The sequence below is a fragment of the Dromiciops gliroides genome, chromosome 5, assembly GCF_019393635.1.
Source record: "Dromiciops gliroides isolate mDroGli1 chromosome 5, mDroGli1.pri, whole genome shotgun sequence".
Classification (NCBI taxonomy): Eukaryota; Metazoa; Chordata; class Mammalia; order Microbiotheria; family Microbiotheriidae; genus Dromiciops; species Dromiciops gliroides.
In genome coordinates, this window is record NC_057865.1 from 234,161,430 (window position 1) to 234,189,341 (window position 27,912).

General features: G+C 40.1%; 1 protein-coding gene across 2 annotated transcripts in view; it reads left to right on the plus strand.

Moving 5' to 3' along the window:
• Window positions 1–1,597: 1,597 nt before the first annotated feature.
• Window positions 1,598–27,912, plus strand: part of SRGAP1 (SLIT-ROBO Rho GTPase activating protein 1) — a 357,119-nt gene continuing 330,804 nt past the window's right edge. Inside the window, exon 1 of one of the 2 annotated variants that reach the window (XM_043967043.1) lies at window positions 1,598–2,644. In XM_043967043.1, the coding sequence (XP_043822978.1) occupies window positions 2,578–2,644 (67 nt within the window). In that variant the 5' untranslated portion in view covers window positions 1,598–2,577. The remainder of the gene's footprint in view (window positions 2,645–27,912) is intronic. The other variant, XM_043967042.1, reaches the window with a different exon arrangement.

A 27,912-nucleotide genomic window follows, 5' to 3' on the forward strand; every position in this document is an offset into this window, starting at 1 on the left:
TACTGCCAGGATCAAATTTAAAATCTTCCATTTGTCTTTTTAAGCCCTTTACAACTTGGTTCTTTCCTATTCTTCTAGTCCTCATATGCTTTTTTCCCCTTAACTATCTCCATGATCCACCATACCAGCCATATTGGCCTTTTGCACTTGCATGCAACAGTCCATTTTGATATGTCATGGCTTTTCACTGGCTGTCCCCCCACTTTTGGAATGTCTTCCTCCTGGCCTCATTCAATACTCAGATGAAATCTTACCTTTTTTTTTGTTTGTTTGTTGGGAAAATGAGGGTTAAGTGACTTATCTGAGCCTGGATTTGAACTCAGGTCCTCCTGAATCAAGGGCTGGTGCTTTATCCACTTCACCACCTAGTTGCCTCCTAAATCTTACCTTCTTAATGAGGCCTTTGGGGATGCTCTCTCCCAACCCCTACACTCTACTTTTAGTGCCTTCCTTCTGAGATTAACTCCAATTTATTGTCTATATTTTGGTTGTTCATTGTTGCTCGTCTCTTATATCCTCTAATAGTGTTGAGAGCTTTTTGAGGGACGGACTTTGTTTTTCTCATTTCTCAGCGTTTAACACCTTATCTGGCCCAGAGCAGGTGCTGAATAAGTAATTGCGGATTTGGTTTAAATGTATTGGGAATGCTTAAACTGAAAAAGAGAGGGGACAAGGGGAGACCCTGGCTGTTTTCAATTATTTGAAAGACTGTCTCATGGAAGAAGGACTATTATTTCGATCAGCCCCAGAGGCCAGAACTAGGAGTAATGGATGGGAAACTATTTTAACACTTCAAACAATGCGAATGGAAATTTTTTCACTGAGCGATCAATCAATCAACATTTATTAGGCACCTACTATATGCCAGGCACTTTGTTAAGCCCTTCCCGATCAAAGAGGAACTTCGTACATCGTGGAGGGGATTTCTGTTCAGGTACTAATTGAACCCGATGACCTTCAGAGACCCCTTCCAACTAGGAAGTCCTGTAACTTTGTGATTGAGGCCCTGAGAGACAGGACATGAGTGGAAAAGAAGGGCAACACCCTGGAACCATATTTCTCCTTAACACACTTAGAGACGTCTTCTTTGCTTGGACTTTAGCAGGATGCATCGCTCTGAGCCCAGCCAGGAGTTCGCTACACCCCGTGCAAAGGACGGTCAGCGCCGTCGGGTCTCCCCGGGTAAGTCCCAGGTTCACGCATCACAAGCTCTAAGGGCTCGGAAACCACCGAACAGCCTCATCCGAGACACCGCCTCCCCGAGAGGGAAGCCGGCGCTGACGGGCGGAGATCTGGGCGAGAAAGGCTGGGCTGCGGTTGGCCACCGGAGCCATCCATCTTCCCCGGCGAGCCCTGTGTTTCCTCGCGTGTTGGAGAGGAGGGGTGGGGAATGGGAGGCAACGCCAGCCTCCTTCTTCCCTGCCCTTCTCCCCACTCCGCTCGCTCGCTCGACCGCCCGACCGCCCGCCTGCTGCTCCGCGGACGGCCGGGGAGGACGCTGCAGTGCCGCGGACCGAAGGCTGGTCGCTGTGTCCGCGCGCGCACTCACCCCGGGCGGGCCGGAGGGGAGGCGCAGCTGCAGGGCGTGTATCTCTCTGCAGGCTCGCTCTCTAGCTCGCTCGTTCTTTGGCGCGCGCGCGCGCGCGGACGCAGGCAACTTTGCTGCAACCCGAGGCGGGGCTCCCCCTGCTGTGTGTGCGTGTACATGTGTCACCCGCGGCCTCGCTGGGGCAGTGGGAGAAAAGGAGAACGAGGACGAGAAGGCGGCGGCAAAGGAGACGGGAGGAGCAGAGGTCTAGGCTCTGCGCTCTGCGCTCTCTCCAAATTGTGGCCGCTGCAACCAGATTCGGGCAGAGCGCGCCGCAGGGAAGCCTGGGTCTGCCTTTACCCTCATCCTTATCCTCATTTTTTGTCCCTGCCCCGGCAGTAGCAACAGTGTTTCCCCGGGGGAGGAAAGAGCAGGGGCGGCGGCGGCAGCAGCAGCAGCATCCCCAACTATATCGGGACTAGTTTAGTATCAGAGCTGGCGGCTGCTTAGCCTGCAAGCAAGGAGAGTGCTAGAAAGGGGTGGCTGCCAAGCTGGCTACCTGGCTCAGTTTCCAAACCTCCGGGGAACTCCGTGAAAGCTTTCTCCGGGGCTAGGCTTAACAATGGTGAAGGGAGCCGGCGTGACCCGGCGGCTGTAGAGGAAGTGGGCAGGGTCCGGGGTGGGGTTTCGGAGGTGGGAGACGCCCCCCGCCCCCCACTGGCGGCTCTCCCGCTGGAGTTTGCCACACTTCTCGGTCCTCAAACCCCCCGGCTCTCCTTTCCCCATCTGATCGCGTACGGCAGCCCAGGCTGGGAGGAGATGGTGCCAGCACCCGGGTTAATCTAGTAGTCGGCTTCCAGCTCCCTCGCACCCTCCTCCTCGCCTTGTCCTCCTCCTCCTCCTCCTTTACCTCCTGCTGGTGCTGCTGCTGGGAACCCCGGCGTGTGGGAGTCTAAAACTCTCTGCCTCTCCGAGGACACTGTGGTTTATGACCATTGAACAGAACTTGCCCGTTTTTTAACCCCCATCCCCCCCGGAACAACTGGATAATGTCCACCCCGAGCAGATTCAAAAAGGACAAAGAGATCATAGCCGAGTATGAAAGTCAAGTCAAAGGTAAGCGGGGCGGGGGAGCGGCTACCTTTCCTTTTGTGTGCGTTCGTGTATTTCTTTGTCACTGCTCTGAGTTTAATCCCTAACTTGCGGGTCAGCATTGCAAAGAGGTTGGCAAAGAGATCTGGGGACGCTACACCCTAGGCTTTGTACAGGGCTCCTCGGAGTCCTTTAGACCCAGACAGAACTGGGAATGAGAATTGCTTTTGCCGGGCTGGCTTCCCACTTTAAATAGGGATAATAATGGGCTTAACTTCATTTCCCACAGCCATATAACTTACATGGGAGGCAGGCGTAGGGGTGTTACTGTGACTGCCCAGTTTATTTGTGTTTCTAAATGTTACCATTGTGGTAGGGGTGGGTTTTGTTTTGTTTTGTTTTTTTCCTAGAGATTAAGGGTTAACTACCCCTTTAAAAAAAAAAAGCTTGCCTAATGCAAGGCAATTAGACTGAGGAGAGACTAGGAGAAGCTGACTCCTTGATAAATGTTCCAGGATACAGTGCCATCTCTCACACTTATACAGTAATATTGTTTTAGTTTGTGCTGGAAGTACTTGCTTGTAAAATGAGAGTTCGGATATTTGAGTTTTACCTTCAAATCCCTTATTATACGTAACAGTTAATGAAGACAGCATAACCTCATTTAGGTTTTCTTTTCTATGGCTACTTACCTACCTAGGGAGAGTTGTTTTTTTTTTCTCCTAAACATCTTTTATTTCAGTAAAAGTGCTTTTTGTTGATGTTGCTGCTGCTGTTGAAGTCTTTAAATATGGATTTGTGTGTTTTTCTTCATGGCTATTGTAGTCTATGTGAGATACCTTTCCTGACCAAGACAATGGGTGGAGTCTAGAGAGAGCTGCTATTCTGTGAAATGTTGAATGCAAAGTTCATAATGCTTACTCTCTTTTATCTACCTTCCCACAGAATCTTAATGAAAAGACCAATTAGAAATTTAGTTCTTTTACTTGTGTAGGGCAAAGGCAGAGGAAGCATGGATTTTCTTTTGTAAAGGCAAGTTGTGAAAATAAGGCTAGAATTCTATCAAGAGACCTTGGTGTTGGAAGTATGAATCTGAGGCAATTTGGGATGGTCATCATAAATTATGACTTAGCAGATCATTGAAACTTATCATCTCTGTGTGCCAAATCAGGACTGTGATGGTGTTAACCATATGTGATCCTAAATGTTTACAAGGAAACAAATATTTTTATCCTTTATGAAATTATGATCATTTACAGTATTCAAATAATTTCAGCTGTTATTTCTTCATTTTAAAGGCTAGTAAAATAGAGGCCAAATAAACTTTCTTATGGGTGAATGAACTCCACTAGGATTTCTTTTTCATGTAGGGCTTTCTCTTATTTGCATAATTTGTCATCACTATCTACTGGCTCCCTTCACAGCATTGCCAAGCATAAAATGGTCTGGTCTCCCTCCTGTAATGTTGGTTACCAGAATGTGCTTCTGAGTATTATTTTAGTTAATTCAACTTTAGGATCATGGATAGCCTTGTTCAAAAAGGCACCTCTTATCCAGATGATTTGAAACCATGGTTTCACGGTTGCTAGTTGGCTTCTTGGTGCCAAAAATATCAAAACAAGACAAATGTATATCTTCCACATCATTAAAGCATAAGCAACCTTGAACACATTCCTTTTTAGTACCTGTCATTATTCTGAACCTATATTTCATGGCCAGCCCAAGACAGGATTGTGGAATATATGAAGTTGTCTTCAATAGACATACCTTCTCTACTTTCAGACCCCCTTTCCTTGACCTTCTCTGCCAGTACTTTCAAAGTTGCCATTTAGTTGAGCAAGGACGCCATACCATCTTGGCCTACTTCTTTTGCAGGGTCAGGGTGGGGAGGAGGCTATGTTCCAGACTTTTCCCTGATAAAGTTCTTCTCCTGATAAAGTTTGCTTAATCTTATGCCCCAGTGCCTCAGGGTCTTACCTTCCATTAGGGAGATGACAGATGAAACTACACTAATATGAAGCCAGACTGAAAGGGTTAACATGCCATTTAAACTGGGGGCAGCTAGGTGTCGAAGTGGATAGAGTACTGGCCCTGAATTCAGGAGGACCTGAGTTCAAATCCAGCCTCAGACAATTGACACTTACTAGCTGTGTGACCCTGGGCAAGTCACTTAACCCCAATTGCCTTAGAAAGAGAGAGAGAGAGAGAGAGAGAGAGAGAGAGAGAGAGAGAGAGAGAGAGAGAGAAAGAAAGATGCCATTTAAACTGCCCTCCCCAAGGTTAGTAATTATTTTTAAATTGCCAAATCTCATGACCCTTTTTTTCTTCGTTTTTATCCTTGACCTCTCTATGCCATTTGATACTGTTGACTACCCTCTCTTTCTTAGGTTTTCATAATTCTGCTCTTTTCCTGATTCTCCTTCTACTTCCTACGTGTAGGTATATCCCAAGGTTCAGTTCTTTTCCCTTTACCCAACTCTCTCAACTATCTCATTGACTCCCTTGGGTTCAGCTTTCACCTTTATAAGCAGATGACTCTCAGATCTTTTATGTTCAGCCCTATTCTTTCTCCTGAAGTTCAGTCCTGAATTACTAACAGCCTATTGGGCATCTCAAACTCAACATACCTCCCCCCACCCAACCTCCCCAGTTCCCATCTCTTTTCCCAAATACCCAGTTCCTGTTAAGAGCACCTTCCTCCCTCTAGTCATCCTGGACCGTTCCATCCCTCAGTTCTCACATCTAATCTACTGCTGAGTCTTGTCCCTTGTACTTCTGCAGTAGTTTTCATTTCTCTGCTCACACAGCCTCCACCCCAGTTCAGGCTTTCAGCCCCTAGTTAAACTATTGTGATGCCTTTCTAACTGCTCTCCCTATCTACACTTTCTCTATTTTATAATCCTATTGCCACACAACTGGCAAATACATATTCTTATATCATGGGTCTCATGCCATTCCCTTGCCCAGTAAGCTTCACTGACTTCCTATGGCTCTAGAACAAAATACAAACTCCTCTGTTTGGCTTTTATTTAATTTTTTTTTTCTTTTGGCGAGGCAATGAGGGTTAAGTAACTTGCCCAGGGTCACACAGCCACTAAGTGTTAAGTGTCTGAGGCTGGATTTGAACTCAGGTCCTTCTGAATCCAGGGCTGGTGCTTTATCCACTGGGCCACCTACCTGCCCTTAATGCTTGTTGATTTGAATTGATTCTTACTAGCCTTTCTCCTCTGTCTCCCCTGTCTCTCTTGCTCCCAGTACCTCATATATAACATTTTCATTTTAACATAGGCCTTATAGAAATTCTATGCTCACCAAAATAAAGGGATGCTTAGATAGGGGCCAGAAAGGAGCAATTCTGGCTGGGAAGGATTGATGAGAAGCCAACCAGTTGATTGTGCTACTTGTTAACAATTCATTTAAAAGTTACTTAGAGGGGGCAGCTAGGTGGGGCAGTGGATAGAGCACCAGCCCTGGAGTCAGGAGTACCAGAATTCAAATCTGGCCTCAGACACTTAACACTTACTAGCTGTGTGACCCTGGGCAAGTCACTTAACTCCAATTGCCTCACTTCAAAAAAAAAAAAGTTACTTAGAAGAAGAGGAATTAGAACAAATGGCTAACACAAGGTTTGGGGTTTATCTCTGGATTTGAGTTATCCATGTGATATTTGCAATATCTTCACCAGAACTTAGTCATGTCACACATGGGAACTCAGTCTTGCAAGTGGCTCATTTGGATAGATCTTTTGGACATCTGACTTGACGGCAGAGAGGTCGTGTTTGTTGTGAATGGCTTCCACTAGCTAGTGGATAGTTGCTATGAAGTGACAGTTATTTTCTCCACTACTTTTCCAAGGGTAGCTCCATACTCATCTCTATGTATTATGCACAGGAACGGCCAAGAAAAATCTGTTGTGTTTGAACCACTCTGTGGCCTGGAATACAAATAGTACATTTTAGGAGCAGATGGATCATGAAGACATGCCAGTTCATTTGGATATGGCCCCAGATCGTGCCACAGGTTTCCATAAGGAAATTAAAGCTACCGTGTCACTAATATGTTGTTGCCATTTTTTTAACTCACCATGTACCAGAAAGGAACAAATGAGACAAATAAAGACCAATAGAATGCCAGTTTCCAAAGGCAGAGGTAGGCTGACAGTCATGGAATCATAGAATGTTAGAGTTAGAAACCTACCTGAGAAGTCCTGTGGCCCAGCCTCCTTCTTTTATAGATGAAGAAACAGATCCAGATGATTTCACCGAGTTGCCCAAAGTCATACAGGTAAGAGGAAGAGCTGGCATGTGAACTGGGGTCCTCTGACCCCAAAGCCAGGGCTTATTCCATTGTGTCATGATCAGCCTCTGTGTCCTACAAGAGTCTCTTCCATATCTGAAACTCAGTTTTGTCATATATAAAGTGGAATGTAATACTGAAGCCATTTCATATTTATCTTGCTTTCTGCAGTGCCTTTTACATAGAAGATGCTTAATAATTGCAGAGGTAGGGAGATAGGAAATGGAGTGTCATGGATGAGGAATACCCGGAAGGGCAGTTTGTTAACCTAGAAAGTTTGGGAATAGACTGCAAGGGTAGGTGGTAGTCAGGTTGTGATATTCAGGGAGAAAGAGGGAGCCACAAGAGTTTATTGAGAAAGGTAGTGACTTGGTCAGATCTATACTTAAGGGAATCTTTTTGGCATCCATATATAGGATGTATTAAGGTAGGGAGAGAATAGATGATTGGGGGAAAGGAAAAGAACCTATGTATTCTAAAAGGTTTATAGCAGCTCTCTTTGTAGAATTGGAAATTGCAGGAATGCCCATCAGTTGGGGAATGTCTAAACAAGTTGTGGTATATAATTGTGAGAGAATACTATGCTATAAGAAATGATGAGCTCATTGATTTTAGAAAAGCACGGAAATATTTGCACAAAATAATGAAGAGTGAAATGATCAGAACCAAAAGAACATTGTAAACAGTGACAAAAAATTTTTTGAAGAATGACTTTGAACGAGTAAGTTATTTTGTCTATTATAAATACCCAAATTAACTATAAAGGACATATGAAGAAAAATGGTATCGGCATCCAGAGGGAAAAAATGATAAATAGAAGTATGTATAGAATATTTCTTTTCTTTTCTTTCTTTCTTTTTTTTTTTTTTGGCAGGGCAATGAGGGTTAAGTGACTTGCCCAGGGTCACACAGCTAGTAACTGTCAAGTGTCTGAGGCTGGATTTGAACTCAGGGACTCCTGAATCCAGGGCCGGTGCTTTGTCCACTTCGCCACCTAGCTGCCCCCTAATGTATAGAATAATTTTACACACACCTATTTGTGTCTAATGGTAGCAATGGGGGGGGGGGAGAAATGTACTTGATAATTTTGTACATTTGAAAGGAATAGCATGTTGTGCATAGTAGATGTGCAGTTTCATGTACAGTCATCTTTTTTATTATACTATGTTATGGAAAATAAAAATAAAGTAAACATTTAAAAAATAGGTAATGAGGGCTTACTTGGGGGAATGGCCAAGATAAGGGGTCAGGTATGAGAGTTGTCAAGGGGATAAAAGAATTAGGCTTTAGCAATTGTTTGGATAAGGGGGGGGGCGGGGCAAGAAAAAGGGAGAAGGTGAGGATAATGTTAAAGACTGGATGGGGGACTTCAGCAACAATAGAACAGTTAGGAAGAGAGATAGACTTGGGGGTAGAGAGAATTCTTTCTTGAATATATTGAAATTGAGATGTTTAAGTGATTTGAAACATCCATGAGAGAGTTTATGATGCAAGGCAGGCACTCTGGAACCTTCCTGGATCTAGAGATCTGAGGATTACCTGCAGAGAGTTGAGAGTTAAACCTGAGAGGCACTAATGAGGTTGCCTTGAGAATGAGGAGGGAGAAGAGACAAAAGCCCTGGAAAGAGCCTTGGGGTACACCAATATTTGGGGGGCACCATATAGGACCAGTAAAGGAAACTAAAAAAAGTGAGCAGCCAGGAGAGAGAACCAAGGGAGAAGAGTGTGTCATGAAAACTTAGAGAGGAGAGATTATGCGGGAGGACAAGGTGGTCAAGGCCAGGATGAAGACTGAGAAAAAGATGACTGATATGGAAAGGAAGAGATCATTGGTGAATTTGAAAGATTGGAAATTGTTGACCTATATTGGTAAGAGGGGCCCTTTTTATTGGGTGTTTCTTAATTCCAATTAAAATAACAGATTCTAACCAAAACAGCAGCAAAACCCAACACATTCAAAGTGTGTGTGTGTGTGTGTGTGTGTGTGTGTGTGAAGTAAAAAGTTGTTGTTGAGGGGTTTTCAGTCATGTCTGACTCTTCATGACACCATTCGGCGTTTTCTTGGCAGAGATACTGAAGTGATTTGCCCTTTACTTCTCCACCTCATTTTACAGATGAGGAACTGAGGCAACCAGGATCAAGTGACTTGATCAGGGACACACAGCCAGTATCTGAGGCCAGATCTGAACTCAAGAATCTGAGTCTTATTGATTCCAAGCCCAGTGCTCTATCCCCTAGCTGTTCTCCCCTCCCTTCCAGTAAAAGATCTAAGACTTTAATTGGTTCATTTGCATTTATAAGGACCAGGAAACTCCCTGGAGAATTGTTGCTGTCTAAACTTTTCTTTGCCTTTAGCCTAGGGATTGAGAATTTGAAAGTCAAGGTGCTAATCTTGTTAGAATCAAATTGTGGGGTAGTTCTAACTCTCGATTACTTCTAGCAGAGTTCTGAGTGAACAGATTTTTCTCTCCTCCAAAAGCACATGGTTTAGTCCAGATGAGGAATTAAATTAGGGCTTCTTATGTCAGCGGTTGGAATAAGGGGCTGCTTGAATTCAGGAAATTTTTAAAAATGAGGCTTACTTAGTTTCTCCTACCCGTTTCAATTCTACAATAAAGGCTTCTCCAAATGAAAGATGATGTGGCAACTTGTGTCTACACTGGGGAGGGGGAAACTTTTAAAAAATATATATTTTATGGGGGCAGTAAGGTGGTGCAGTGGATAAAGCACTGGCCCTGGATTCAGGAGGACCTGAGTTCAAATCTGGCCTCAGACACTTGACACTAGTTGTGTGACCCTGGGCAAGTCACTTAACCCTCATTGCCCCCCTCCAAAAAAAATTAGATAGATAGATAAATGTTTTTTCCAGTTACATGTAAAAACTGTCTTTAACATTTATTTTCTTAAAATTGTGAGTTCCAAATTCTCTCCCTCGTTATCTTCTCTCCCTCCTCAATTGAGAAAGCAAGCAATTTGGTATATACATGTTGCAATCATGCAAAACATATTTCCACATTAGTCATATTGTGAGAGAAAACAGACCATTAAAAAAACACAACAAAAATAAAGGTTTTTTGTTGTTTTTTTTAAAGTATGCTTTGATATTCATTCAGACTCCATCAGTTCTTTCTCTGGAGGTGGATAGCATTTTTCATCATAAGCCCTTTGGAATTATCTTGGATCATTATATTGTTGAGAAGAGCTAACTCATTCACAGTTGATCATCATACAGTATTGTTCCTGTGTACAATGTTCTCTTTGTTCTGCTCACTTCGCTTTGCAAGAGTTCATGTTAGTCTTTTCAGGTTTTCCTGAAACCACCCACCTTGTCATTTCTTATAGCACAACTGTGTTCCATGACAATCATATATCACAACTTGTTCAGCCATTCCCCAATTGATGAGTATCCCCATAATTTCCAAGTTTTTGCTATAACAAAAGAGCTCCTATATTTTTGTACATTTTTGTACATATTTTGTATGGGGTTTTTTTTGTACATATAGGTTCTTTCCCTTTTGGGAGATAGATCTCTTTGGGATATAGATCTAGTAGTGGTATTGGTGGGTCAAAGGGTATACACAGTTTTATAGCCCTTTGGGTAAAGTTCCAAATTGCTCTCCAGAATGGTCCAATCAGTTCACAACTCAACCAACAGTACATTACTGTCCCAATTCTTCGACATCCCCTTCAACATTTGTTATTTTCCTGTTATGTCATATTAGCCAATCTGATAGGTGTGAGGTGTTACCTGAGTTGTTTTAATTTGTGTTTCTTTAATCAGTAGTTATTTAGAGCATTATTTCATATGATTGTAGATGGCTTTGATTTCTGTCTGAAAACTGCCTGTTCATATCTTTTGACTGTTTATCAACTGAGCAATGACTCTTATTCTTATAAATTTGATTTCATTCTCTGTATTTTTGAGAAATTAGGCCTTTCTCAGAGAAATTTGCTAAAAAAAAATAATCCCAGTTTTTCTAAGATTCTGGTTTTAAATCCACTTTCCTATCCACTTCCATTTTATAGGCGAGTTCATCCCATTCACATTCACAGTTATGATTAGTAACTGTGTATTTCCTTCCATCTTATTTCCCCCCCCCCCCCCATTTATCTTTCTTTCTCTCTTTCCCTTCACCCTGCCCCTCTGGGGAGAGGAAAACTAAACCCATGCATAAAACTTACTTGTCCAAAAGGAGATTCATCAAAGTTTATTCTGTATATCCAACTAAGGCCTCAGGAAGGCTAGAAATAGGACTGAAGTGCTATAGCCTTCTAAATCCATGTTTGAATTGGAGCGGTGGTATGGCAGGTCCAAAGATGGCTTCCCAGATGTCCCTTTTTGTATATGAAAATTTCCATCTCTGATAAGTGTTAGAGATGATAACTTTTTTGTAGAGGTTCCAGGATGATGATTGAGGAAGCCAGGTGTTATTTGCTATTTCTACTTTCAGATCTTTGTTTTTGAGTGCAGTCATTTTTTTTTTTTTTTGAGAGGGATGAGAATATGAGAGTGGAATGTTCCCAGATGTACCCGTGTTACCTCAGGGAAATGGAGGGCCTTATCTATGATGTCAGGTAGTAAGGGGCTGTACTGGCCCAGATGAACACTTAATCTTTGAAGTTATTTTTGGATAAAGATGGGGAGACATTCTTGGATTGTTTTAAGGGTGAAAGCAAAAAGCAAAGGACAATTAACCTTTATGGGATATATGCCAGTTATCTGGAAGTGCCAGGAAAATTGTCTTCAGCTATTTTCTCAAGGGATGAATCAAAACATGCCTCATGGAGGTACTTATGTTTTCTTTCCCCTTGGGATTCTAAATGTGAAATGTTGACTCAGATTCCATGGTGAGGGGAGAAACTCCCAATACACAAAAATGCTAATAAGGAGATAAGGGCCTTCTTTATTAAGATAGCTATGTGTAAATAGGTGTGTGTGTGTGTGTGTGTGTGTACGTGCATGTGTATGTATACCTATAGTAATTCATTTACATTCCTCAGACTGAGGAAGGAGAGTACTTGTGATTACAAAATTCTAAAAAGCTAAATTATATCTATTCAGAGATAGACACACACACACACACACACACACATACACGCACACACATGCACGAAGTGGTCATAGAAACTACCAAGACCAGATATCATGGAAAGCATTGTCCCAGTTATAAATTTGTTGGTCCTTCCATAGTCCACCACCTTGAAGTCTCTATAATGTTTGGTTTAGTATGGGCAAGGGCGTGAACTGAGCCCACCCTTGGATGCCATGAGTGAGTAGCAGCATCAGGATGGGGCTTTTAGCATCCTCTGCACCAGTACTGACAGAAGCTCACCACTTCTTCTTAGACTTGCCAATACCGTGCATTAGCACAAAAGAATCATTTAAACATTTGTGCAGATCTCACTTGGGAAAATGGCTGGTTCTTTAAAAAGAAAGGGAAGACGTTTCACTCCTTGATCTCCAACACTGCAGACTCATTGGCGCTTGATGATAGTGACACTAAGATTAATCATTAAACATCTTAGGGTTTCCTGCAGTGCTCAGAGGAATTTGTTGTGAAAGATGGAAAAAGGTTGTAACAACCTCAAACTATTTTGTTAGGCTCGCATCTGAAAGTCACAGATGGACCAATGAGACTTCCTTACTTCTGCTCCCAGTGAAGGTCATTTTTTGGAACGGCCAATTCCTATACCAGAATGCCCTCATTATTCAAGATATATTAGAACGCGGACCTGGCCATGCCAGGTGGGAAGCTTTTTTGTTTAAAGGAGAACAACGGAGGGGAGAATCTTGAGATAAGGGGATCCTGTCGTTACCTTTGTAAGACTGTCCACTCCATCAACAGTCACATCCACTTACTTAACTATCAGTACTCCTCATGGGCCACTGGTGTCATTCCCCCATGCATGGTGGATTGCAGAGTTGGCAGCATAAACCTTTTTACACAGCTTCAAACTATTCTAGTCAGTGCTTTACAGTAAAGTCCCAAGAGTTTCTACCTCTTGACTTTTCAGGGTGCAGTTATTCTCAAGCCAACTTCAATACCAACAAGTTTAGAGTTGTGTCATCATCCATGACAAACAATTGAAAACACTCATCTTTCGTACCCATTAAGCTTATGATATGCCCTTACTAAGAGCTTCCTGCACTCTTCCTTTCTTCTTCATTTAACATATTCTGACACAGACAACAATTATAATAATGAAATTACAAAGACCACTTGATGACATTGTGAGATCTTTCATGGAAACCGATAGGGAAAGTCATTCGAATCAGCTACCCCAGCAGGGTTCAGATTTTTTTTAAGGGACACGTCACAAAATAATTTTCAAAATGCAGACAGCATTGAGGCAGTTTTAGGAAAGCTTATTAACTAGGTAGGGAAAATGCTGATATTTATTGTGGGAGGGCTCACAGGAGAGTGGGAATCAAGAATAGAGGGACATGCCCCTGCAAACCACCATGGAACATTAAATGTGTCATATCCTCCATTCCTCATGGTTCTTATTTTTAATTTTTTTAAATAGTATTTTGTTTCCAGTCATGGTTCTTTATTCACTTTATCCAGTCTTATCAAGCTTGAGAGATAGGTGTACGGGCTTTTGTTATAGCCTTATGAAATCCAGGTAGGAAAACATTTCAATCAAAGCAATATGAAAGTTAATACAAATATGAAAATCACTGTACATCATACCAGATGAGGTTCAGGTTCAAGAATCCTGTCCCTCCTAGGATTTTGACCCTTCTGCTTGGTTTTGGAAGGACATGATTAAAGCATTATTGATAACAGAAAGTCAGGAGTCCAGGGCTTTGGAAAGTGGTTTGGGATTACATATGTGCAATGGCTCAGATAGACAATGGCAGTTTTCTGCTATTGCCAGAGCAATAAGAAATTATCCAACCCTGCTACCCCCTACCTCCCCCGCCCCCACCCCAAGAGTGAAAACACTTTTCTCTCTTTGGGGAGGGAGAATTGGAATTAGAAGGAAAAATGAAGAGGAAAAGAGACTTGGCATGTGTATGGGTTTGCCCCCTGACTGCCTTGATATATAATGTGTCACCTGTCAGGGTTTTAAGTTATACTGTACGGGCTTGATAACATCCAGTGAGCACCAGCAGTGTAGGCTATCTGGGAAGATACAAAGGAGGTGACAGTCACCTATCATGGATAAGTATGTGTCGGTGCAAATATCTTCTTTTGTAACTACCCTATGTCACATTTTGATTCTCTTCCAAATAATCCCAGTTTTTATGAACCGTATTACTTTAAAACCCTGTTCTTTCTGTTCTCATGCAGTTGTTTAGATGTTCTAAAAAGAGGCACTGCCTACTGATTACTAGGGGGAAAGGGAGTTAGAAGACCTGAATGAATTTTAGATCAAATAAACCCTTAAACTGCAAGTTGAATAACCATTTTTTGATAGGGGGGAGGTCACACTCTGCCACGTGGGAGATAACCTTAGGTGCTCTGGATGGATGATCCAAAAGCCAAACTCATAGTCCACTGTAAGATTCATAAGGTCATTTTGTCCCAATTAATTGGAAACCTTAAAATCCAAAAAAAAGTGTTATGTGGATCCTTATCCTTTGCCAATCTTCAAGAAAATTTCCTGACTGACTTCGAAATGCAAATAGACTAGTCAAGACCTGACTATCTTTACCTGGTACAGAGGAGTCATTTAGAATCTAAAAAGGGCACAACCTTAGAACTTGCTAATGGGACCATGCCATGTCTCAGAGGGAACATCATTTTATCTCATTGTATTTGTTCTTTACCTCTCTCTATTTCATCAAGTAGGCTCAATTAGGTGTCCTCTAAATAATACAAATTTAGCAAATCCACACCAAAGAAAGGTTCTGATGAACTATTTATGCCTGACCTTTGGTGGAGCCTTCTGAGCTCATATTGGTCTGATCAGCCACAGCTGGACACACTATAACTTGACTCTAACATAGTGACGTCATTTTGGTCCTCTTCAAGAATGAAGGACAACAACTAACATTCCCCTACAAACAGAATATCAAATGAAATAAACTTTTATTAGTTTTGTTTGCTCTTTCAGTTCTGTTTGCTCTTTAACTCAGTAGTGAATGTGTTGGAATGAAAAACCTTTTTAGCAATAGCTACTGACATACTTCTGATCTAACAATCAGAAAATGCAAATCCCTGAAGGATCCCACTGTTCCAGAACTCCCTCTTCACTGTGACTGCAACAGTTGGCAGCCTTTCTAGTAGATAAGTCTTAGGGAGTTGCCTGAGGCACATAGGCATTGAGTGAATTGCCAAGGGTCACATAGCTAGAAAGTGTCCTAGGCTGGTCTTGAACCTCATTCCCCTACCCCCCCAACCCCCAGTCTTGGCTCGAGACCCAGCACAGTGTCACCACTGCCACTAACAGCATTATGATCTTTCATCATATAAAGCTAAATGGGCTTAAAACTCAGAATTATATGTCATCCAAATGAATACTGTTTTTGTTTCTTTTGCCTGGTAATGACATGAGAAAAATACTGATTACAAGGGCATTAGTTCTAAAGTTGAAAGGCCCTACTCTTAATAATAAGAGTCTGATAGCATTTTCAGACAGATAGAGGACTATTAAACAATTTTTTTTTTTAAGTGAGGATTTGGGGCGTCTAGGTGGTGCAGTGGATAAAGCACCGGCCCTGGATTCAGGAGTACCTGAGTTCAAATCTAGCCTCAGACACTTGACACTTACTAGCTGTGTGACCCTGGGCAAGTCACTTAACCCCCATTGCCCTGCCAAAAAAAAAAAAAAGTGAAGATTCTATTGCAATTTTGATTTTTTGTTTATTTTTTAAAATAACAAACATTTTTATTTAAAGTTTTGAGTCCCACATTTTATCCCCCCTTCCCTCTCTCCCCTCCGCCCTACTGTTACAATTTAAATTCAGTTGAAGAAATACAGATGAGTTTGGGTTGGAATTTTTAGTTATTGTTCCCTGTAAAGTCTTAGCAACATCATTTTTACTCTCCAATTCTCAAAGGACATCTCAAAAAAAGAAGAAGAAGAAGAAGATAAAGAAGATCAGGTGTGTCAGTTTCCATGGTACCAACTTTATAGTGAATATACTTTTCTACCCTCGGGAAAGAAGTCATCAAAATGACAGTTATTTGGGGTCTTTGAATTCTGACAGAATTTTAAAAGAAATCAGGAAGTCAGAAGGGCTTTTAGCCCTGGTTGTGTCACAAACTATCTGTACAGTCTTGGGCAAGTCACTTAGTTCCTTTGCCTATAAAAAGAGAGGGATCCCAAAGTTTCTGGTCTCTTATGGTTCTTTATTACCTCTAAAATCAATTACAAATTCCTCTGGCATTTATAGTCATTTACAAGGACTGACTGCAACCTACATTTCAGCCATGGTAGCCATTGAAAAACATTTTGGTTTTTATGGGCTATCATGACTGAAAGTTTCTGATTACTGCCATGACTGAAATAAATGTAACCGTACAGGCAGCTTGATAATGAGACTCCACAAACGTAGCAAGATTGAGCCTCTGACAATAAAATTCAACAGTCCTTCATTTCCTGTGCTCATGCTTTGAGCCTTCTAACTTCACTGTGCCTGGCACAGTCTGTTCTCTGCTGGGCATGACCTTTAAGAATCCAAGTTCACCTTTGTCATGCCACTTTGAGGTAGGGCTTTCTCCTTGTAGTTATCATCATAGAAAAGCAAAATTTATTGCCTTAAACAGAGAAAAACATGGGGAGTCCTGATTCTTAATTTTTGGAGGTTTACATTCAAAGATTGATACACTGATGCAACCACATCTGTAGAATATTCATGAGGTAGAATGAAGTTTAAGGTGTCAATAAAGTGATACATTAAGGGTAAGAAGTTTTCTATGTTTAATAACTCCAGGGCCTTTCACTAAAGTACTACCTCCCATTTCATTAGTGTGGTGTGAAGGGGATGTTGGGTCTAAAGAACAAAACTGAAGTTCTGGTAGGTTCTAGCAAGATAGACAGCTTTGTGACCCTAACCAAGTCATTTAACCTTTTTTTTTGTGAGGCAATTGGGGTTAAGTGACTTGCCCAGGGTCACACAGCTGGTAATTGTTAAGTGTCTGAGGCTGGATTTGAACTCAGGTCCTCCTGAATCCAGGGCCGGTGCTCTATCCACTGCGCCACCTAGCTGCCCCACTTAACCCTTTTTACCTCAGTTTCTTCATCTGTAAAATGAGGTGGAGAAGGAAAAGGCAAATCACTCCAATATCTCTGCCAAGGCACTGGTCCTGGATTCAGGAGGACCTGAGTTCAAATCCAGCCTCAGAACCTGACACTTACTAGCTGTGTGACCCTGAGCAAGTCTCTTAACTGTCATTACTTAGAAGAAACTCCTAATGAGAAGATACATAGGTCATTCGGGCAGCCAGGTGGCACAATGGATAAAGTGTTGGGCTTGGAGTCTGGAGGATTTGAGTTGAAATTCATCCTCAGACATTGATAAAGCTGTGTAACCTTGGGCAAGTCACTTAGCCTCTGCTTGCCTAAGTGTCCTCATCTGTAAAATGTGGATCACAATAGCATCTCCTTCCCAGGGTGTTGTAAAGATCCAATGAGGTGATATTTATAGAGCTCTTAGAACAATACCTGGTACATAGTAGGTGCTATATAAATGTTAGCCATTATTATTAAGATAATTATTACCAGATGACTTTGGGGGTGGGAAGCTACAGCAACCCATGAAAATTGTATTTTTGAATAAAATTATTTTATTATTTTCCTGTTACATGTAGAGATAGTTTTCAACATTTATTTTTATAAGATTTCCAATTTCAAATTTTTCTCCCTCCCCTAGGCAGCAGCTAATCTGATATAGGTTTATATATATAGATATATGTATATATATACACACATACATACATATATATACACATATACATATATCTATATATAACATTAAACATATTTCTGCATTAGTCATGTTATAAGAGAAGAATCAAAGCAAAAAGGAAAAACCTCAAAAAAGAAAAACAACAGCACCAAAAACAAAAGAAATAGTATGGTTCAATCAGCATCCATATTCCACAGTTCTTTTTTTTTTTTCTGGATTTGGAGACCCTCTTCCATCATGAGTCCTTTGGAACTTTCTTGTACTCTTGTGTTGGTGAGAAGAATCTAGTCTATGACAGTTGATCAACACATAATGTTGATGATATTGTGTACAATGTTCTTCTGGTTCTGTTCATCTCGCTTATCATCAGTTCATGCAAGTCCTTCCAGGTTTCTCTGAACTCCTCCTGCTCATCGTTTCTTACAGCACAATAGAATTCCATTACATTCATGTACCACAACTTGTTCAGCCATTCCCCAATTGATGGACAGACCCTCAATTTTCAATTCCTTGCCACCACAAAAAGAGCAGCTATAAATATTTTTGTACATGAGGGTTCTTTCCCCTTTTTTTTTGATCTCTTTGGGGAAAGACCTAAAAGTGGTATTGCTGGGTCAAAGGGTATGCACAGCTTTATAGCCCTTTGAGCATAATTCCAAATTGCTCTCCAGAATGGTTGGATCAGTTCACAGCTCCACCAACAATGCATTAGTGTTCCAATTTTTCCACAGCTTCTCCAACATTTATTATTTTCATTTTTTGTCATATTAGCCAATCTGATAGGTGTCAGGTGGTAACTCAGAGTTGTTTTAATTTGCATCTCTCTAATCAATAGTGATTTAGAGCATTTTTTCATATGGCAATAGATAGCTTTGGTTTCTTCATCAGAAAACTGCCTGTGCATATCCTTTGACCATTTCTCAATTAGGGAATGACTTGGATTCTTATAAATTTGATTTAGTTCCCAATATAGAAAATTGTATTTTAAAAGGGTTGCAGTCCGCATCACTGGGGGCCACATCAAGTAAATATGGATCAAGGGAAGTATGTTTTAGGGATGGCAGCACATAGTATAAATGAGGAAAAATCTTAGAAATTCTGTCATCAGACTTGGGCAGTTCAAGGGAAATGATTCAGCTACTCTGACATCTAAAATGATCTGGCTCCTCTATCATCTCAAAGATTTCAGAAGATGAAATAAAAATTCCAGGAGTTATTGAGAATGATGAAAGAGAGAAGATTTGGTAAATTTTGGTGGAAAGGGTGCCCTAGATCACTGGTATCAAACTCAAATACAAACAGGATTACAAAAGGATCTATGTTTTACTTAATTTTTATTATTTTGATATATACCAAATAAATACATTTTAATTTGGCTCATCCAATGTATTTGACACTTGCTATAGCAAAAGGTTAAAAAGGGGATAACTTTTAGGAGAAAATTAAGTGAAATAGTTTGAGACACCCGGGTGAAGTCCTTTGAAAGGCAAAATGCAGGGAAATTTGTGGGTTGCTTCAGCAACAAGATGGAGGACTAGACATTTTCTCAGATCCCCAAACCTCCCAAACATCTCCAAAACAGAAAATTTGCACCAAAGGTAAAGCAACTACAGCTGTCTCCATGGTCTAGGGCACCCAGAATCCAAAATAAAATGAATTTTAAAGAAACTAAACCCATGAACTGACCTTGAACTTATTAAATACCTCACCCTTACCTTCTATTATATAATATAATAATATATAAAACTATATTATATATAAGCCTGCTATTGACAGTGAAGTTATACCAAACTAGCAGACCCAAGAACCTGATACAGGTTTACAACAGAACTCACCCCCAAACCCTGGTCCTTCCATCTCTCTTTCCCATGCTGTGGAAACCCTGGATTCAGGCTGCAGAAGTTTGCCCAGGCTATGACAAACAGTCAACATGGTTACAACCCTTTAGGACCAAAAGACCAGTAAGGGCCATGACCAAAGAGCACTGCAAAGCTCTGAACTGCTGGAACTGAGGCAGACAACTACATAGCACCAGTTTATCAGTTCTCTGAACTGCTAGTGCCAAGACCACAAAACTAAGGAACAAATGGAATGGAGGAACAGGACACCAACAGGTGTGTGTGTGTGTGTGTGTGTGTGTGTGTGTGTGTGTGTGCGCGCGCGCGCGCGTGCATGTATGCATGTACAAGAGAGAGAGGAGAGAGAGAAAGAGAGGAGGGGGAGGGAGGGAGGGGGGAGAGGGGGAGAGAGAGAGAGAGAGAGAGAGAGAGAGAGAGAGAGAGAGAGAGAGAGAGAGAGAGAGAGAGAGAGGGGAGGGGGAGGGGGAGGGAAGGAGAGGGGGGGGGGAGAGGGAGAAAGGGGGAGGGAGAGAGAGAGAAGGAGGGAGGGGCAGGTCAGCCATATACTGTGTAGCATTTCACTAAGTTTGATGGAAAGGGCACTGCATCCAGCTGGGGCCAGTTCTGAATGCCCTAAAGTCACTTGGGGCAGAGACCAAGTCTGGTAAACCATGAATTGCTCAGTGTGGGAGGCTGAGATGCTTTGAGATCCAGTCTCCAAGGAAACCATCATCAGAGGGGACAGTCAGGAAATGAGTAGGGGTCATGAATCAGAGAATGAGAATCTAGAGTAGATAGAGAGGATGGAAAACGAGAGTGAGAGAAATCCTTTTTCTAAAGGGGTGAAAAAATGAAATTTAAAAAAATAGTAATTGGGCTAGTTCAAGGAGAGGAAGTTAATCTATTTCACTGAGAGGGACAAAAGAAGGAAAGAATTATATAACCAGATAAAAGTAGCAGAGAAAAAGGAAGTAAGAAGCAAAACCCCAAAGGGAAAGAGGGAAGAAATGAAAAGACAGGATTAAGGGTAAGGAGAAGAGAGGCAGTGAGAACAGGACTGACTACCTTAAAAAAAAATTAAGGTAGAGTAACAGAAGGAACAGAGTACTGTTTTTTACAGCAGAAGGGAAAAATAACTAGGAAAACCCACAAATAGTAGAGACAGACAGAGAAAAATATAAACCTAATTTTCATAACTTTAAATATCAATGTATTAAATCATTCAATAAAATTAAAAAGAATGACAGATTGGATTAAAAAAAAAACCACCCAAACCCTACAATCTGTTGCTTACAAGAAACACATAAAAAGGGCAAAGACATACAAAATAAAACTGAGGGCATGGGAAAAAATTTAGCATGTATCAAATGAATCCACAAAAGCAGAACTTGCAATCATGCTATTAGACAAAACAAAAACAAACATTCAAAAAAATAAAACCAAGGAAACTATATTTGCTGAAAGGAACCATAGACAACAGATTAATATGGACTTAATTGTGTGCTCCAAATGCTTTAGCATCTAAATTTATAAAGGAAACATCTACAAGAAGACACAGACAGTAACACAATAGTGACAGGAGACTTCAACATCCCCTTCTCAGTTTTGAATAAGTCTAATAAAAATAAAGAAAAGGGAAGATATGGAATGGAACAAAATGGTAGAGAAACTAGTTAAAAACCTTATGAGTCTTCTAAATGGGACAACAAAAGAATATGCATACAGCATTTCTCAGCATTACATGTAACATTTACAAAAACTGACCATTTACTAGGGCACAAAAATATTGCAAAGAAATGTAAAAAGGGATAAGTAGATAATGCATCCTTTATATACCATAATGCAATAAAAATAATAATTGGTTCAGGGACCATAAACAAAAGATATAGACCCAAATGGAGATATAACAATGAAATCTAAAATACTGAGTGGGTCAAAGAACGAATCATGGAAACAATAACTATGCAAAAGAAAATGATAATGGTGAAACAACATTTCAGACTTTGTGGGATGCAGCAAAGGCAGTCCTCTGAGGAAAATTATATTTTTACAAACAAATATTAACAAAATAGAAAAAAAGGAATAATGAACTGAATATACATTTAAAAATTTAAAAATCAACAAAGAAACCTAAAATAGGTACAAAGAAGATTTATTTAAAATTAGAGGGGATCTAGATAACAAAAAGCCTCATTGAAATGATAAATTAAACTGAAAACTGATTCTTTGAAAAGACTAAGAAAATGGGTAAGCCCTTAACTAATCTGATTAAAAAAGAGAGAGCAGAAAATCTAATCAGGACAAATATCAAATGAGCAAAGTGGAATTACAGCAAAATCAGAAGAAGTATAAAGAATAATCAGAACATATTATGCACAGTTATATGCAAACAAAACTGAGAACACAAAAGAAATAAAGGAATGCTTTTAAAATATAAAATAACCAAACAATCAGAAGACCTGATAGAAATCTTAAATAACTCAGTCTCAGAAAAGGAAGTAGATATAGCTATAAAGGAACTACTAAAGTAAAAAACTCTTTGTCCTGATAGATTTACAGGAGATGTCATTCCAACTTTTAAAGAACAAGTAGTACTCATACTTCACAGACTATTCTCAAAATTTGAGAAAGCACACCACCAAAATCCTTTTCTGAGACAAATAGAAAACCAATATCTAAACTAAGGAAAGATAAGACACAGAAAAAAAAAACTATAGATCAGTATCATTAATAAGCATTGACTCAAATGTTTTAAACAAAATCCTATCAGATTACATCAATTTATTTAAGAAATCATTATTACCAAGTGGGCTTTGTACCAAGGAGGCTAGGATGATTCAACATTAGGAAAACAGTCAACATGATTATATTAAAAACCCAAACATCCAAAACCACAAATAATTTCAATAGATGCATGGGGTGGGGGGGGACTCTTGACAAAGTACAAACAACATTTTTATGCTAAAAACTCTAAAAAAATGTAGGCATAGAAAGACCATTATTTAATATGATTAAATGCTTCTATTTAAAACCAAAAGCAGGGCGGGGAAGCTAGGTGTCAAAGTGGATAGAGTCAGGAGGACCTGAGTTCAAATTTGACCTCAGACACTTAACACTTACTAGCTGTGTGACCCTGGGCAAGTCACTTAACCCCAATTGCCTCAGTAAAAACAACAACAACAAAAAACAAACAAACAAACAAAAAACCCAAAGCAAGCATCACATGCAATGGGAATTCACTAGAACCTTTTCTAATAAATATAGGAATGAAGCAAAGTTGTTCACTCTCACCACTATTATTTGATAATAGTGTAGTTCTGGAAATGCTATCAGCAACAGTAAGGAAAGAGAAAGAAATTACATGCATAATGACAGGTGAAATGGAGATAAAACTATCCCAATTTGCTGAAATGTTGGCTTAATTGGAAAATTTTAGAGAATCAGCAAAGATACTAATTGAGATAATTAATGGAATCACCAAATTGAAGGCTGCAAAATAAATGGAAAAAACTCACCAGAATTTCTATATAATAACAAGACACATGAAGCAATAATAGAAAGGGCAATCCCAAATAACTAAAAAGTACATACAATATCTGGGGATCAGCCTATCAAAGAACATGAAAGACCTATTATATATTTAATTACAAAATGTTCCTTAAGGAAATAAAGACCAATTTATATAGCTAGAGGAATATTCAGTGCTCATGGCTAGGTCATGCCAATATTAATGATAAATAACACTACCACAATTATTTTTCTTTTAATGCTATACCAATCAAATTACCAAGGAAATACTTCATAAAATTTGATAAAATAATAACAAAAATCATTGAGAAAAACAAAAGATCTAGAATATAAAGGGATATGATAAAATGAAGTAGGGACAAAAGGGGAATAATAGTTCCAGACCTCAAACTATATTATAAAGCAGCAGTCATCAAAGCCATCTGTTATTGGTATAAAAATAGAAAGATCAGTGGAACAGACTAGATAAAGGAGAATCTGAAATACTGGAACTCAATAACCCAAAGTTTTATAAGGTGGAAAACATAAATCACTTAGGAAAAAACTTATTTGATTCAAAAAAACTGTTGGAAAAACTGGCAGAAATTAGGTTTGTTTGCTGTTGTTGAGTCATTTTCAATTGTATCCAACTCTTTGTTGACCCCATTTAAGATTTCTTGGCAAAAATACTGGAGTGGTTTGCCATTTCCTTCTCTAGCTCATTTTACAGAAGAGGAAACTAAGGCAAACAGGGTTAAGTGACTTAGGCAGGGTCACACAGCTATTAAGTGGCTGAGACTAGATTTGAACTCAGGAAAATGAGTCTTCCTCACTCCACGACCAGTACTCTGTCCACTATGCCACCTAGTTGCCTTTAATTAGACTTAGACCAGCACCTTACAACATATTCCACAATACATTTTAAATGGATACGCAACCTTACTATTAAAGATCATGCAATTTAAAAAAATAGAAGAGAAACAGATCATATTCCTCTCACAGCTATAGCTAGGAGACGTATTCTTTTTTTTTTTTTTTTTTAATGAGGCAGTTGGGGTTAAGTGACTTGCCCAGGGTCACACAGCTAGTAAGTGTTAAGTGTCTGAGGTCGGATTTGAACTCAGGTCCTCCTGACTCCAGGGCCGGTGCTCTATCCACTCTGCCACCTAGCTGCCCCATAGGAGATGTATTCTTAACCAAATGAAAGATAGAGGCAATTACAAACTATAAAGTAGATAACTTTAATTACTTGACATTGAAAAGCTTCCATACAGACAAAGTTAATGTACTTAGTTAGGATAAAAAGGAAAGTGGTCAGGGAAAAAAAAATCTTTGTAACAAATTTCTCTGGTAAGGGTTTGGTATCCAAAAATATATCAGCTATGTGTGTGTATGTGTATATATGTCTACATGTGTGTATGCCATTTCCCAATAGATAAGTAGTCTTTTATATTAGCAAACAATTCTCAGAAGAAAAATTGCAAAGTACGTACAATCACATGAAAGAACGTACTGTCAGTCAGCTGTCAAGTTTAGAGCTAGAAGGAATTGCTAGACTAGTGAAATATTGTGGAAATCACATTTGGAGTCAGAGACCTGTGTTCAAATCCAGGATCTGCCAGTTGCTACCCATTTGACCTTGACCAAGATTCTTAACTTTTCTTCACTTCACTTTCCTTGTCTGTTAAATGAATATAATAGCATATATTAATATTATATACGATATTATAGTATGTAATAATATTAAATATACTAATATTCAGTAATGAATATATTATTATTCTGTGGTCTTATTATTTCCTTTCCCCCATCCCCTTCAGTTTTGCAAATGAAAAAGCTGAAGATCAGAAATAAGTAACTTGCTCTAGCTCACTCAACTAATAGTGGCAGGATCCAGCTGCTCCAAACTCCCACAAAGTCCAATGCTCTTTTCCATTTTTTTGAACAAGCAAACCTTATGTCATGTTTTTAAAATTTGCATGAGAATCAAATTTGCATTTTTAGAAAAAACTATGAGGTATAACATAAGCCAGCATTTGTATAGCCAGCAGAGACATTTTATGTTAAATAATAGGGGAATTTAAAAAAAAAATCTTTGCTCATGTTTTTAAGTTGGTGTTGAAACAAATCTATCTCTAAGAAGGAATAATATTGTCTTGCTCATTACACACACACACACACACACACACACACACACACACACACACACACACACACACACACAAAATTACAGTAAATTTAGCAGATGGAAATTTCCAGGAAGTGACGATGATTGTCTTTCATATATATAGTTAGCAACCCTGGGAAAAAAGAATGAATCTTGTGTGCAAACTGGTCACTCAGATGAATTACTCATCTCCCCCACTGTTGTGTCCTGTGTAGCCCTAGCTTTGTGCTGTTAGGAGGATTCATTGCAGTCCATGTTGATTGGCTGTTCTCATTGATTTGCAAACCCACTTAAATACTAACTATCGGAGCACGTTGGAGGAGGTTTGTTGTGTCTGCCTATCATTTTCTCTAGATATAGAAGTCAGAACCTTTTAAACATAATATTATTGATGCCTAACTGTTATTTTCAGTCCCCTCTAATATGTTCCTGTTGTAGTTGTTTTCACTAATGAGATAAAGATGTTCAAAGCACCAAATCCAGGCTGGTGACTAATTCTACATTTTCAGTTGTTTTTCCTGGTCAAGGTTTGGCAAGAGGATAAGGGGAAACGGGAAGGGAGAAGAGACATGGAGAGAGTCAGACTTAGGAGGAAGGGAGGATTTCCTTCAGGAATCTACTGTACTGCCTCCTCTGGATCATGTGACAGTCATAGCAGCTCATATTTATATAGGATGGTTTGCAAGGCGCTTCCACTATTGTATTTGATCCTCATATCAACCCTTCTGTATTAGACCTATTTTAAAGATGAGGAAACTCGGTCTCAGAGAGGATGAGACTTGCTCAAGTTCATACAGCCAGTCAATCAGTCAGTTCACCAGTGAATGAACATTGATTGAGTACCTACTTACTTTGTGCCAGGCACTGTGCTAACTTCTGGGGATACATAGAAAGGCAAACCTATGTAAATAAGGAAATAAGCAGTCTCTGCCCTCAAGGGATTCACAATCTACTGGGAGAGACAACATGCAAACAGTTATGTACAAACAGCCTATATACAGGATAAATTTGGTGACATCTCAGAGGAATGGCACTTCCAGCATTAAGAAGGACTAGGGAAAGTGTCCTGGATGGGACATTGGCTGAGACTTGAAGGAAGCCAAGGAAGGCAGAAGGCAGAGATGAGAAGGGAGAGAGCTCCAGGCATGGGGGGCAGCCAGTGAAAATGCTCTGAATCCAGAGATGGAGTATTGTGTGCAAGGAACAACTGGGATGCCAATGTCACTGGATTGAAAAGTGCATGGTGGGGGTGGGGATGAAGGTAGGGGGAAGGAGCAGGGATGTTAAGGTATAAGACTGGAAAGGTAGGAGCCACTTTATGAAGGTCTTTGAAAGCCAAACAGGATTTAATATTTGATTCAGGAGGAAATCTCCTCAAGTTTGTTGAATAGCCAGTGGGGGCAGGGAGCCAGGTGGCCAGGTGCAAGATCAGACCTGCATTTAAGAAAGATCACTGACAGCTGAGCAGAGGATAGACTGCAGAAAATAGACTTGAGGGAGGCATATGCCAACCAAAAGGACATTTCAGTAGTTCAAGTATGTCCTAACCTCAGATAAGTCAACTTTAATGCCCAACCCTAAGTTTCCTCATCTTTAAAATGAAGTTGGACTAAATGACCTCTTAAGACTCCTTCCAGGTCTGGATCTATGATCTTCCAATTTCAGTGAAAACCTCATTCATTTGCAAACTGCTAGAACCCTGATTGGGCCCAGTGCTCAGGAGAGCTTGATATTGGTAAGTGTCATTGAATATTTGGCTGAAAGTCCTTTGTTTCCTTATGTTGCATCATCTCTATTAGAGAAACCGGAGCTTAGTCTAATGAATTACCTCTTCTTTGGTGTGCGTGATTGCAGTTAGGGATGTAGATTGCTTTGCCATTAATCTCCTCTAACTGTTCATTAAGAGTTGCCAAAAATAATTCATCTGCTGACCAAAATAGAGAGAAACAGTAGTTAGTCTTGCTCACTACTGAATGCATAATTCCATCATTATGTCCAAATATAGAAACTGGAAAATAATTTTGAGGTTTTAAAACGGCTATATTTATTGCGAACTTACTCCACTTGATTTCTAAATCTGGGAGAAACCTCCAAATGTTATCCTTTTTTCAGTTGGGACCATACCTTTATTCCAAAGAGATGACTGATTGTATTATAAAAACTCTAGGCAGAACTCAAGTTTTGGAGGGTTAGACTATGAAGCAGTATATAGCGGGGACTGTGGCATGCCATGCTTATTCTCAGCAAGTTTGTTCTTTTGTTTGTTTAGAATTTTATTTTTCCCCAGTTACATGTAAGAAAGTTTATTCTTAAACCTAACTCAGATTTCTCCTGTTTTCCCTCATCATGTGTTTGTCACCGTGGCACTGAAATCTCTTTAATTTGAGAAGAGGAATGCAGTCTCAAGAGTAAAGGGCTTTTGGGGCATGCTGTACAGGGATTGGTAGAAGAAAACAAGGAAGTCTAAGCTGAAGAAGAGGGACTTAAGAGGGAGGGTGAGGGACATGATAGTTGTCTTCAGGTATTTAAAAAGATTAGACTTTTTTTTTCTGCTTGGCACCAGATGGAAGAACTAGGAGTAATGGGTGGAAGTTACAAAGAGTCAAATTTAGGTTCAATGGTA